Source organism: Macaca fascicularis, chromosome X (assembly GCF_037993035.2).
Source record: "Macaca fascicularis isolate 582-1 chromosome X, T2T-MFA8v1.1".
Lineage (NCBI taxonomy): Eukaryota > Metazoa > Chordata > Mammalia > Primates > Cercopithecidae > Macaca > Macaca fascicularis.
Window position 1 is genome coordinate 107,262,885 of NC_088395.1, and position 12,841 is coordinate 107,275,725.

General features: G+C 39.8%; 2 protein-coding genes across 4 annotated transcripts in view; both read right to left on the reverse strand.

Moving 5' to 3' along the window:
• Positions 1-3,286: 3,286 nt before the first annotated feature.
• Positions 3,287-11,068, reverse strand: TSPAN6 (tetraspanin 6). 3 transcript variants are annotated; one of them, XM_005594114.4, is made up of 8 exons: positions 11,032-11,068; positions 9,794-9,982; positions 9,413-9,487; positions 8,159-8,257; positions 7,640-7,774; positions 6,722-6,805; positions 4,978-5,085; positions 3,287-4,207 (listed from the first exon to the last, which is right to left on the reverse strand). In XM_005594114.4, the coding sequence occupies exons 2-7, from the start codon at positions 9,803-9,805 to the stop codon at positions 5,017-5,019; spliced, it is 474 nt and encodes a 157-aa protein (XP_005594171.1). In that variant the 5' UTR covers positions 9,806-9,982; positions 11,032-11,068; the 3' UTR covers positions 3,287-4,207; positions 4,978-5,016. The 3 variants fall into 3 exon arrangements, with proteins under 3 accessions (XP_005594171.1, XP_005594173.1, XP_065394441.1); XM_005594116.4 differs by lacking the exon at positions 11,032-11,068 and adding an exon at positions 10,847-11,018; XM_065538369.2 differs by lacking the exon at positions 11,032-11,068 and adding an exon at positions 10,430-11,018.
• Positions 11,069-11,201: 133 nt separating this feature from the next.
• The window catches only part of SYTL4 (synaptotagmin like 4), a 93,171-nt gene continuing 91,531 nt past the window's right edge, over positions 11,202-12,841 (reverse strand). The window contains exon 15 of the mRNA XM_074030137.1: positions 11,202-11,344. Within this exon, the coding sequence (XP_073886238.1) occupies positions 11,291-11,344 (54 nt within the window). The 3' untranslated portion in view covers positions 11,202-11,290. The remainder of the gene's footprint in view (positions 11,345-12,841) is intronic.

Below are 12,841 nucleotides of genomic sequence, written 5' to 3' on the forward strand. Positions count from 1 at the left end.
CATGTACATTTACTTCCTCAAGGTAAGGTCAGCATAATCTAAGAGCAAAAAGCTAAATATAAGCCCTTGGGGTCAGCCACACTTGAAAAGGAGGAGGAAATTCAAACAACAAAGTAAACTAGAAAGAGCAGTAAAAGGGAAGAAAATCAGGATGTTACACAGTCAAAACAAAAAAAAGAAAAATATTTTTAGTGGTACCAAATGCAACAAAGACTTCAAGAAAGAGAAGCAGCAAAAAGCGATTTGACCAGGAGGAAGTTAGCAGTGGTTTCTGAGGTTAAGTGGTTTCTGACTGGGCAGGTGGTTTCTATTATATAAATGGTGGCTTACATAGAATGAGATGTTGAGATCATCTTATTTCACACAGAACATTAAAGGGCCATTATAATTAGACTCACTCATTCATTCATTTACTCCATTAGCATTTACTGTGCTCTTACAAGTGCCTGATGCTACTAAGCTCCATGGGGTCAGGGTACCTAATAGAAAAACCATAATTAAATCATAGTGGCTTCTCTCTCACAAGCAATCTGGGTGAAGTTTTAAAGCAATGACTTAAAAATGAAAGTCTTATTTCCCTATAGCTGTTTCAGTTTATATATTCATTTCTGACACATTAGCCTTTTTTTTTCCTTTTTAAATTAGTAAAGTTTGGTTTGCCACATCATAAAGTGTCAACCTAGAAAAGTAGCAAACTTAAAAAAAATCAAATCTCAAAGTATCTTATATATACTGTGAGGAAAAGCAGAAACGGCATTAATATCTTAGGTTATTTTTTTTTTTCTGCAAACACAAAAACCCTCACGGAATAGTTCAAAGGAACCAAAGTTTACTGTTTCACAAGAAAATGCATATATGCTTTGTGTCTCTTTTTATTTATTATATATTTTTTTGAGACGGAGTCTTGCTCTGTCGCCAGGCTGGAGTGCCCATCTAGTGATCCCTCCCATCTAGTGATTCCCCTTTCTAACCAGCTACTCTAATTAGCAAACTATTAAAGACACGTGATCTCTGCTCACTGCAAACTCCGCCTCCCAGGTTCACGCCATCCTCCTGTCTCAGCCTCCCGAGTAGCTGGGACTACAGGCACCCGCCACCATGTCTGGCTAATTTTTTGTACTTTTAGTAGAGACGGCGTTTCACTGTATTAACCAAGATGGTCTCAATCTCCTGACCTCGTGATCCACCCACCTTGGCCTCCCAAAGTGCTGGGATTACAGGCGTGAGCCACCGCACCCGGCCCTGTATCTCATATTTTAACAGGTTTGCTTGGGTGCATCACCAACTTGGATTCTGACAGGAGGCTGAAAACATCAAGTCCCAGAGATTCTTTTGTGAGCTCTGAGGAAAACCAGAAATGGTATTTATACCTTGTATTAGGTATTTATTTCCACAAAAGTTTGATGCTTACAACATAAACCCAACAACCCACCTGGAATAGGCCATTGAAATCTACCAAGCTTTTCACACTTTCAGAAGATATACCTAGAGATCTCTGCTTCTCAAAATGTCACCTTGCAGTGAGGAACCTGGTGCCTGGAAATAAGGCAACCCACATCAATTTTGGGACATCAAAAATGAATTATTTTAAACATGGATATAAAATGAAGTAAAATGTAAAATTCTCCAGATTTCTATAAAATAAAACTCAAAAGCTCAAAACCCCCAGCCTGTGCCACTAAGGGAAACTCACTCCCTCTGCCATTAGGATTGTCACCATGGAAACGAGCAGACCTACCGCCTCCTGTGGAAACTGGATCTCTCTTTCCCATCTAGTGATCCCTCTTTCTAACCGGCTAGTCTAATTAGCAAACTATTAAAGACACGTGAACTTTCCTTTGTACCTGTTATCATCAGGTGAAATGTTTCCTCATTACTTTCAGAATTAAGTATACAATTCAGCACGCATATGCACATATCAGCTATGAGTGAGTTTTCTAACTGGCTATCCAAAATAAAACCATCTTAAAAATAAACCAATCCACCTGAAGAGTGATGTGTGGTGTTTTCCCTCTTTCTACATTCTATATTTTAATTTTCTATAATTTTTTTCTTTTTAATAATGAGGGAAAACTTTTTTTTTTTTTTTTTTTTTTTTGAGATGGAGGTTCACTCTTGTCGCCCAGGCTGGAGTGCAGTGGCACGATCTCGGCTCACTGCAACCTCTGCCTCCCAGATTCAAGTGACTCTACTGCCTCAGTCTCCCAAGTAGCTGGGATTACAGGTGCTCACCACCACACCCAGCTAATTTTTGCATTTTTAGTAGAGATGGTGCTTTACCATGTTGGCCAGGCTGGACTAGAACTCCTGACCTCAAGTGATCCACCCACCTCAGCCTCTCCAAATGCTAGGATTACAGATGTGAGCCACCATGCCAACTGAGGGAAAACTTTTTAAAAAAAATTCTAACTATAACTTTAAAACGTTCTTCAAAACCACTGCAGTGAAAAATATGTATTTGAAAATTGCTGATAATCCTTTAAATATTTGCTTCTTTAATCTCAGTAGCCAAAAATCTGATTTGCTATACTTGAGTCACTATTTTTCAACTTAATTTTCTTATCACCTTATCTTACGTCAAAGGCCACACGTCAAATGTTCTAATGGAGAATATCCTTTTTCTGCAATAACTCCAAGCATTTTAAAACCCATACTCAAAATTAATGATTATTTAACTAGTAGTTTTTGCCCAGTTTTTTTTTCTAACTGTAACTAACTCCCCCTTACCATCAATTCAAGGACTGTGGCAATCAGACTAGATAGGTTCTACTAATGGATGTATAAAAAGACTCAAAACCAAAGAAATAATTCCCTGACTTCAACTCAAATTTTGGTAATTATTATTTTCCTTATTTCCTTATTATCCTGAAGATACAGGTTACATTCCTCCCTATACAACTTTTTAATGCAAACTATACAATCAAAAAAGTCTGATCTCTAGGAGAACACTAATCATATGGTATTTTATAACATGGAATATAATTTTTTCACAGGGAACAGTTAATATTTGCACTTTAAGATTTTTTGTTTACATTAAGTTCTGGGATACATGTGCAGAATGTGCAGGTTTGTTACATAGGTATACATGTGCCATGGTGGTTTGCTGTACCTATGGGAACAGATTTTTTAAACAAGAACATTAATTTTTTTAATACAGAGTTAAGGCCTCAGGCTTATATTTCACATCTAAAAACAGTACTCTGAGTAGAAATGTAGGGCTTAGCGTTCTCAGTGGAAAACAACAACCATCCCAGCAGATTTTCTACAAGTTAATTTAAACACGATCTTTTTAGAGGAAAACAGTATTTATTGTATAAAAGAGATATTAATCAAAGGCACAAACGAAAACTAAGACTTAAAGTTGACCATAATATTAACAAGTCATATCAACCTGGTACCAGCTAAATTTAATGAAGATAAGTTCCACTGAAATCCTAAGGAAAATACAATAATTCCGACACCATTTAATAATTAGAAACTTTCAAACAAGAGGGAACCTATGAACATCATAATAAATGCCTCAATTTGGAGGCAAAGAAATGTAAGTTGTGTGCTGAAACCTGATGTATCACAGAACATCAGTAGTCCCTTACTGTTATCACCATCTGGCACCTTGATGAGGGATGCCATCTATTGACTGACTGAAATTAAATCACACAATGTGACTCTCTGCCTGTCATCAGAACAGAGAGTAATAAAACATTTTAACTTTTGGTGAGAATTATACAATCAAACCAGATAACCTTGACTGGGAAGGAGCCAGTTCAGAGAGGTCAATTTTCTATCACACTACATCAATAGCAAAGTCAGAGGAATCAATTTTCCATCTTGTAACACTACATCAAAATAGCAAATTCACAGTGCCTTCCAAAGGCCCCCCACTAAGAAAAATAACAGTCAAGAGGAACACAGGATTACTTCATTTACAATTTACTAGCTCTTCCAGTGTTTCAAAGGGATACAGGGTTTCAACGATCTAACACGAATGGGACAGAAGGTGGACTTAGAACATAGCAAACACACATCTTGATTGAATCAGCCTATTGCGAGCACAAATCTTGATTGAATCAGCCTATTGGTGTAGTTTTCGGTCTACATACATCTTGATTGAATCAACCTACTGGTGTAGTTTTTTGATCTATCAGTAAGTAGTGTCGTCAGTTCTCCAACCAGGCAATTTCTAATTCACGGGGGGAACCTAAATGTCCTAAAATTAAACAAAAACAGTTAATGTACTTGTTACCCAAATTTCAACATCCGTATTTGCTTACATACATTCTAATCTATTCCTGCTAATGAAGGCCTTCCTATGTGCTCCTAGTCAGTGGCTCAAGTAAAATGCAAAGTGTGCCCTAGGGATCAATTCAGTCAACAACAGTTCTCATAGTATTTTACCACTCAAATACTAATGCCATTGAAACACACGTCTTCCCAAAATCTGGTTCCTTACTAGACCAGATGAGTTTACGGCTTGAACGATAGCCCACCAAAAACATCTTTTTACCAAGAAAGCCACACTCTCAACGACTGATGGACTGTGGTAAATGAAAACTATGAAAAGGACTAGGGAAAATGTCAATATTGGTGATGAGCAGAGTGCACCTGCCAGGGAACCTCACAAGTAAGGTCATTATTGGGATTCTTTGCTTCTCTTCTCTCTAGGCTGAAACATGTTAGAAAAGGGACCACTTATGATCTCTAGGCTGACATGTGTATGTAAATATATAAACCCACACGGGGACTCTTCTGTTGCATAAAAACAGAGAGCATGCATAGAGAAGCTGTAGCTAAGTCATTACTTTCTGACCATGCCCTGTGTATAGAGACCTAACCTGCCTACACAGGGCTTACATAGCACCAGCTAGGTTTAAATATACTACTAGACAAGACGTTCTTGGCAAACTTAGTCCATGCATCATATATACAGGCTAGAATAAATATCAACACTGACAGAGCTGAGGACCAAAATGAACCCACCTTAAAGGTAGAGAGGAATAGGCCCGCAGATACATTGGGTTACACTATCTCATACTGGTTATTTGTTATGGCACGAGAGAGGCAGTAGGCGAGAAAGATTCCAATCAGCTAGAAATAAAATAGGAACAAAATTAAATACATACACAAAACAGCTTGAAGACCTCAAACTATATTCCCCTCTCACTTGTAATTCGCCTATAAATTTTCTTCCTTGAGTTTTTCTAGAGTTATGTTTAATACTCTGCAGCATCTAGATCACATTCAAAGAACGTAAGTGAAGTTTTATTGCCACTATGACCCAGAATTTCACAACTCTTACCAAAGGAAAATCCAGCAAACTGTCACTCAAGGAAGATTCAGTCACAAGTTTTGGAGAAACTTTTCTTACTCTCATTTCCCAGAAAAAAACAAAGACATGGTTTTCAGTAAGTATCTTAACAAGTGAAATCTCCATCAACGAGGGCAGAGATTTTCCTGGAAAGATCCAGAGCAGTGCTACAGTAATGAAAACGTTCTAGAATCCCTGTACTGTCTGATATAGTAGGCAGCAGCCACATGGTTACTAAGTATTTCAAATCTCCAGCAAACTGAGGTTTTAATTTTATTTAATAATTTATAACAACTCAAAGGTGGCTAGTGGCTACTGCATTAGCATAGATTTAGATATAGCTTTGCTTGCTACTTTAAAAATATATCAAGACTAAACTTGAATTAGTCTTATTTCTAGTGTTTAATCTAAAAAAGAAAATCGTTCAGAGCCATAAAACAAACTTCATGCTACAGTGAGAAACACAACTTGAGAAACATAATTTGATCTACAACGTGGAATCAACCCAAAACAACTGGTGCATAATGAATATGGGGGTAGCATCATCTAAATTTTAATAGGTTGGAACTTGTATGCAACTCATCAGGCAGTTGCAGCCCAGGAAAGATCCTGATAACGTTTTAGAATCTTGACTGACCGCAGAGAGAACCAAGGTTCCTATCTAATGTTTTGTTTCATGAACTATGATACTGGAAAGTTGCCATAACTAAGAGGGCAAGTCTTTCCACAGTTGACTGCTTTCAAAAGATATGTACTGCTGCCAGTTAATTCTAAATCTTACATTTTTTCTTCTTCTTTTTTTTTTTTTTTTATTATACTTTAAGTTCTGGGTTACATGTGCAGAACGTGCAGGTTTGTTACATAGGTATACACGTGCCATGGTGGTTTGCTGTACCTATTAGCCCGTCATCTACATCAGGTATTTCTCCTAAATAAAGTATTTTTATACTGTGACCAGTAACTGAGAGTTTTGTGAAAATGCAACTTCCCTAAAAATGTCCTCACTATCCAGGCCCCTGAAGCAAAAACTTTAAGCCTTAAAAGTGAAAATATTGCTGAATGCAGTAGCTCACACCTGTAATCCCAGCACTTTGGGAGGCCGAGGTGGGCGGATCACTTGAGGTCAGGTGTTCGAGATCAGCCTGGCCAACATGGTGAAACCCCATCTCTACTAAAAATACAAAAAAATTAGCCAGGCGTGGTGGCACACACCTGTAATTCTAGCTACTCGGGAGGCTGAGGTGGGAGGATTGCTTGAACCCAAGAAGTAGAGGTTGCAGGGAGCTGAGATGGCACCACTGCATTCCAGACTGGGCAACAGAGCAAGACGCCAACTCAAAAAAAAAAAGTGAAAAAATTTCTAGCTTACACCTACAAGAGGGATGAAATATTTCCTAAGTAACTATAAAGACTTACTTGGAAGCAAGCAACTCCAAAGGAAATTCCTGCAACGACTCCCATTTCTGACTCTATAATGGTCATCACCTTTATAAAACAACCCTAATGGGAGGAAAAAAACAAAGATTAAATACAGTACAAGCAGCCTGTGCTTTTCTTTATGGTAATAAATACTTTGATCATATACCTCTGCAGGAAGATATATTTAGGGTAATAAATACTTCAATCATATACCTCTGCAGAAAGATGTATGTATCAGAGCCTTTGATTTTCATTTTATTGAAATCTACTCTCTTCCGTATGTTCTCAACAGAACAAATAATTATTCCCAACTATTTCCACCTTTTGGATTATATATTTAAAAGTGTTACTTCACTTGAACCCAGGAGTTCAAGGCTCCAGTGAACTATGATCACACCACTGCACTTCAGACTGGGTGACAGAGAGAAACACTGTCTTTAGAAAAAGTACTAAACAATAAATAAACAAAAAAGTGTTACTTGCTAGCTATCTGAACTCAAGTCTTACCTGCATTATTTCAGCTTATATTTAAAAATTAAAAACTGGCCAGGCGCAGTGGTTCACGCCTGTAATCTCAGCACTTTGGGAGGCCAAGTCGGGCAGATCACGAGGTCAGGAGATCGAGACCACCCTGGCTAACATGGTGAAACCCCGTCTCTACTAAAAAATACAAAAAAGTAGCCAGGCGTGGTGGTGGGCGCCTGTAGTCCCAGCTACTCAGGAGGCTGAGGCAGGAGAACGGGATGAACCCTGGAGGCAGAGCTTGCAGTGAGCCAAGATCACGCCACTGCACTCCAGCCTGGGCGACAGAGCGAGACTCCGTCTCAAAAAAAAAAAAATTAAAAAGTGGGTCAATTTTGCATTCAGTTAAGTCCTCAAATATTGTCAAATAGAAAGTTTTAAAAGGCACCTTACTTCATTGTTTACTTTGTCTGCATCTCTCTGTGGAGTACAATCTTCACGTTTACAGCAACTCTTAGGAAATCCTTTTTCTGAGTAATAATTAGTATTTGTCCAATCTGTATAATCGGTGACACCACAACAATGTAACTGAAAAACCCAACAAAAGCATTTACAGTTCGTATTACAACTTTGTAGTCAAACATTTAACCTAATATTGCAATTTGTGCTCAAAACACTTACTAATCTCAATGATCTCTCTCCTGAATTGATTCAAGAGATGAGCACTGGGTCCTTGATTAGCACCATGCATGACAGTTTTGTATTGGCTTTACTTTCCTGCTATAGTTGGTACTAACAGTACCCGGACTATGATGTAAGCAGGGACAGAAGAGAACAGGTGCACATGTGAGGAAAATGAAACACGTCACACTTCTTTCCCCTACAAGTGGATAGCATCTAGTAGCCAGATTCTACTCTTTTCTCTGAGGCAGCAGGGAATGTGTTCCCCTCTAGGTGGTGGTGACCACTTACCGTACTTTGGATCTTGTCTACTGCATGGCTTCTATAATCTCCTGTAGAGTTATACTGCTTCAAAGCCTTCTCATAATTATTCTTAAAGCTGTTCTTAATCTATAGCAAAGAAACACAATGTCAGTAAGAAAATCCTCTAGAAAGTTCTTTTGGTTTCAGGTCAAGTAAGTTCTTGAATCTGACCAATGGTCATATCTTTGACAGCAGTAACATGTATGGTAATTAACTTCCATGGTACAATCCTGTCCTCTAAGGGATATAGGTTAGCTGAGGGGACTACTAAGCAAAACATTAAAATATATGATGAGAACCACTACAAGTTCAAGGTGCTGTGGGAATATGTATTTATCTGAGTGGCCATGCAGTACTGCTGTATTCTGCACCCTGCTAATCTTTTTCCACTTTAAACTGAGTACAAATTCGATGCCTATGGAATTTGTAAGCTACAAAACCTTACTTTGGGAGACTGTGCTACCACTTTATAAGAACTCTCATTGATGAGCCTTTGCTACTCACCGAATGATATTTGAACTACCCCAAGTTTACCTGATTTCTAATTCAATATTAAACTTTTTTTTTTTTTTTTTGAGATGGAGTCTCACTCTGTCACCCAGGCTGGAGTGCAGTGGCGCGATCTCAGCTCACTGCAAGCTCCGCCTCCTGGGTTCACGCCATTCTCCTGCCTCAGCCTCCCGAGTAGCTGGGACTACAGGCACCCACTACCATGCCCGGCTAATTTTTTTTTTTTTTTTTGTATTTTTAGTAGAGACAGGGTTTCACCATGTTAGCCAGCATGGTCTCGATCTCCTGACCTCGTGATCCGCCCGCCTTGGCCTCCCAAAGTGGTGGGATTACAGGCGTGAGCCACCACGCCTGGCCCAATATTAAACTTTTGATGATTTGCATTAAGTATATCTAATCTTTTCAAAATGCAAGGCATAAGAAGGTTATCAATTTTGTGCTTTGAATATTTTCCTATCAGTAAAGTTATAAATTGTACTATCTCTGTTTTAATAGGTATTTACACACAGAAAAATGACAGGAAATACAAGTAATTTTCTTCTGGTGACTATCAGTCTTTACAATTTTCTAAATTTTCTTTTAAATTAGAAGTGAACCAGAATGTTTACAAGAAGGCCATTACTGTCAGCTACAGGTTTAAATACAGAGGTCTGACTCTTCTACTTAAATAAATCCATTTTTATCTTTTAGAGGATAAATTTAACATGCTAAGCTTCCCTAATTCAGGCTTACCTCATGTCTGAAAACAAATCCTACGATGGCAGCGACCAGTTCGACCAAAAAAATGAGAGTCAGAAACATTGCATACTGCAGGATAAGAAAGAAAGTCCAAGTCAGCATAAATAAGATATAGCACAGCTGCAAAGGGAGTCAAAGAAAAAAATAATGGTCGTCTTCTCAATTGGTTCATCATGTTTTCATTGAAAAGGGCAGGGAAAATAACAACATGTCTATTTTGAAAGTGGAAACTGGCAGCTGAACTGTTACTTGACAAGTTTTCATAAGGAACAGGAAAAACTGTAAAGGGCCATGGCCAGTTCCAAGAAAGGAATCCTATAACATACAAAACTTTTCTAAAACCAAGAATCAATTCTAATGAAAACAAGGACTCACCAGTTTTAGCATCCACGCAGAAGCTCGGCAGGTAGCAAAACAACCAAAGGTGCCCAAAAGAATAATGACGGTACCAGTACCAATGAGCACGAAGGGGACATTGGTGGCCTTCTCATTTAAAAGAGAAAAGTAATTCTCCAGGCTCACCTTGCCCCAAATGCCAACTGCAAGAAGGATAACGCCAGTGATCTATGTGGGAATTCAGAGAATACAAACAGTTACACACTGTGTATAGCAGCATCTTCAAAACACAAAGCATGAGGTATTTAAAGCACAATAGGTGTGATATTCTGGGATATGGCAGATAAGGGGGAAGGGTAGAAGGGATGAGGAGCAGAGCTGCACACAAGAGTAGGCCGTGGACAAGGCATCTTATCAAAATTCTTAAAATTCATCTTTTTGTGTGTAAACACTAGCCCATGGCATATTTTACCCTAGGGATCAAAACTTCCTTAATTGTCTTACTCCAACCTTAGGAAGAAAACCTTGAAGGTGGAAAAAAAAAAAGTGATTTTATGAATTCCAGAAACTTCCCCCGTCCTCTCCAGTTAGGGATGAGCACAGGGTACAAAGGAATGGTACACAAAAGCAAGCCCAAGGATAGACTGGCAGGAGTGGAGGCATACCCATACTTACCTGCGAAACACTCCTCTCTTATGAAGCAGTGAAAAGAAAGACACTATTATGCAAGTGAGCCCTCAATGGGGCCGGGCAAGCCTTGCTTGCCTCTGCAAATGTCCAGGGTCACCGTCTGCTTGCTCTGGGGGCTTAACGCCCACCTCGCCTCCCGTATGGAACTCGAACGCTGGTACGTCTGGGTCCCAGCTCAGCCTGTCGGCTACCTTCGTCCCGCACTCCGACCCCAGCGCCGGCGAGATGCCTGAGCTCTTTGCTCGAGGCCCAGTCACTGGTCGCCGGCGTCAGGGTCCCAGGCGCGATGGCCGCCCAAACCCCACCCCATCCCCGACCTGAGCTCCCGCCGCTCAGGGTCACACCCCCCCACACCTAAAAGCCCGGGATCCCCTGCCAGCCCCAGGCGCCTTCGTCTCTCACCCAGAAAATAAAAGTGTAGATTAGTAGGACGCTCTTGAAACAAGTAATGACTGGTTTAGTCTGCAGTCTCCGAGATGGGGACGCCATGACTAGCCCGAGACCCTGCACCACCGCACCGGGCGATCGGAACAGAGAGAGCGAGACGCGGAGTCCCCGAGTCTCCCCGGAAACTGCCGAAAACTTACGAGCGTCCACAACTGAGAAGGGCCGGAAACACTGTACAATTTTCTAGAGGGTAAAGTACGGGAGGCTGTCCGGAAAGTGGCAACAATTTCCAAGCGCCCCCTGCCGAAGGTTACCGAGAACTATATACAAAGGTTCTAGTGTCGGAAATTTCGTAGGTCTTCTAGTGGAGCTTTCTTCATTTTTTTTTCTATCCTAAGGAATCTTTCCCGTCCCCCCCCACCCCTCCCCTCTCCTTATAACTTCACCATATTGTTTATATCACCAGCAGAGCCCGCAGCGCTCTGAGATTGGGCCTCCCTGGCCCCTGGTGCCCTAGAGAGAAGAAAAAGAATGAAGAGGTTAAAAGTGACCTAGGAAAATACATGGGAAAATACCCACAAGAAATATATTTGCAAAAAGAAAGCGGGTTGCAAAGCAATACATACAGTCACGTGTGCTTAGACAAAAACTGAAAGGAACAGTGAAATTTACCTCTGGTGGAATTAGGCTGATTTTTTTCTCACTTGTGTGCTTTTCGGTTTGTGAACATTGTTTTATGGGGTAGGAAGGGGAAATATGAATGAATTGAGGAAAATAATAACCACTTGTTGAAAGAATTTCTAAGCTAGGTATTAAAGATAATAATGACTTTTAGAATTTCCCTGTAGGACTTTGCAAAACCCCAGTATTCCTCTCTTCTTTTATCCCCTAAGTAATTGGAAAGTTGAAGGAAAGTATTTTTACATAATAGTGAAATGTAAGTTCAGCTATTCGCTGCAAACTTTTAAAAAGAGAGTGCTATGGAAATTTCATCCCTGGTGAGTGTGACCTCCTCTTAAATGTTAAAACAGAAAGGCACTGTATATTCCAGCCACCTGTTTTTTCCCATCAAAACCCAGCTGATTACAGAGAGGTTAAAACCTAATGTTATGTATTGTGAACATATCGGTTTATGTTGTTACAGCACAGGAGGTGTGTTAAGGTCTGATTTCTCAACAAAAACGTCAGCTCTTTGAGGGCAAAGACTGAGTGTTAAGTGAGTATGTGTTATCTCTAGAGGAATGGGGTTAGAAGGCTATATCAGTTCCCTATGCAATCCAACCCTTCATCATTGACACAAGCTTAATATCACAAATGGCTATTTACTTTATTGCCATTGCAAAAAGACCTGTATTTGTGGAGGAGAGATGAATACTCAGACTTTTCTGCTTGAAACGTTGCTCTAAACGTACATCTCAGGACCAGAACACAGGAAAGTTCCATTGACTTGGTCACACAGAGCTTCCCTGTGCTTCGAATATTGACCTAGGACCAGATCCTATAACATCTTGCCAGACGTCTGAGGTGCAAGGCAGCAACTATTGGAAAATTAATTATTGCACTGCCAGGCTTTATACTAAAATTTTTTACTAAAATTTGAAAGGCCTAATACACAAATACATGGAGAATGGATAAATGTACATCTACATACACCTTCAAACACTTTGAGGTAAAGTCGTTAGGAAATAGCAGATATTCAACATGGTGGAGGGAGGTGTCTAAGTACATGCAAAGATTTCTCCCTAGGCGAAATGACCCCAACTGAGGGGTTCTTATACTAAAAACAAGGATCAAGGGAAGTCTTGATAACTTCTTGTCATCTTAAAGAGAAGTTTCTCTGAAATTTAGATTTGTACTATGTACTGGAAGGGATTTACAATGTGAGCCCAAGAGCAAAGAAATATATCTGTAGCTGAAGAAAAAACAAAATAGCAAAGCAAAAGCCACATCTTATTTCCAAGAATGTGTTGACTTTCCTCCTCTCCCTTCCTCTACCACTCACAACGCTGC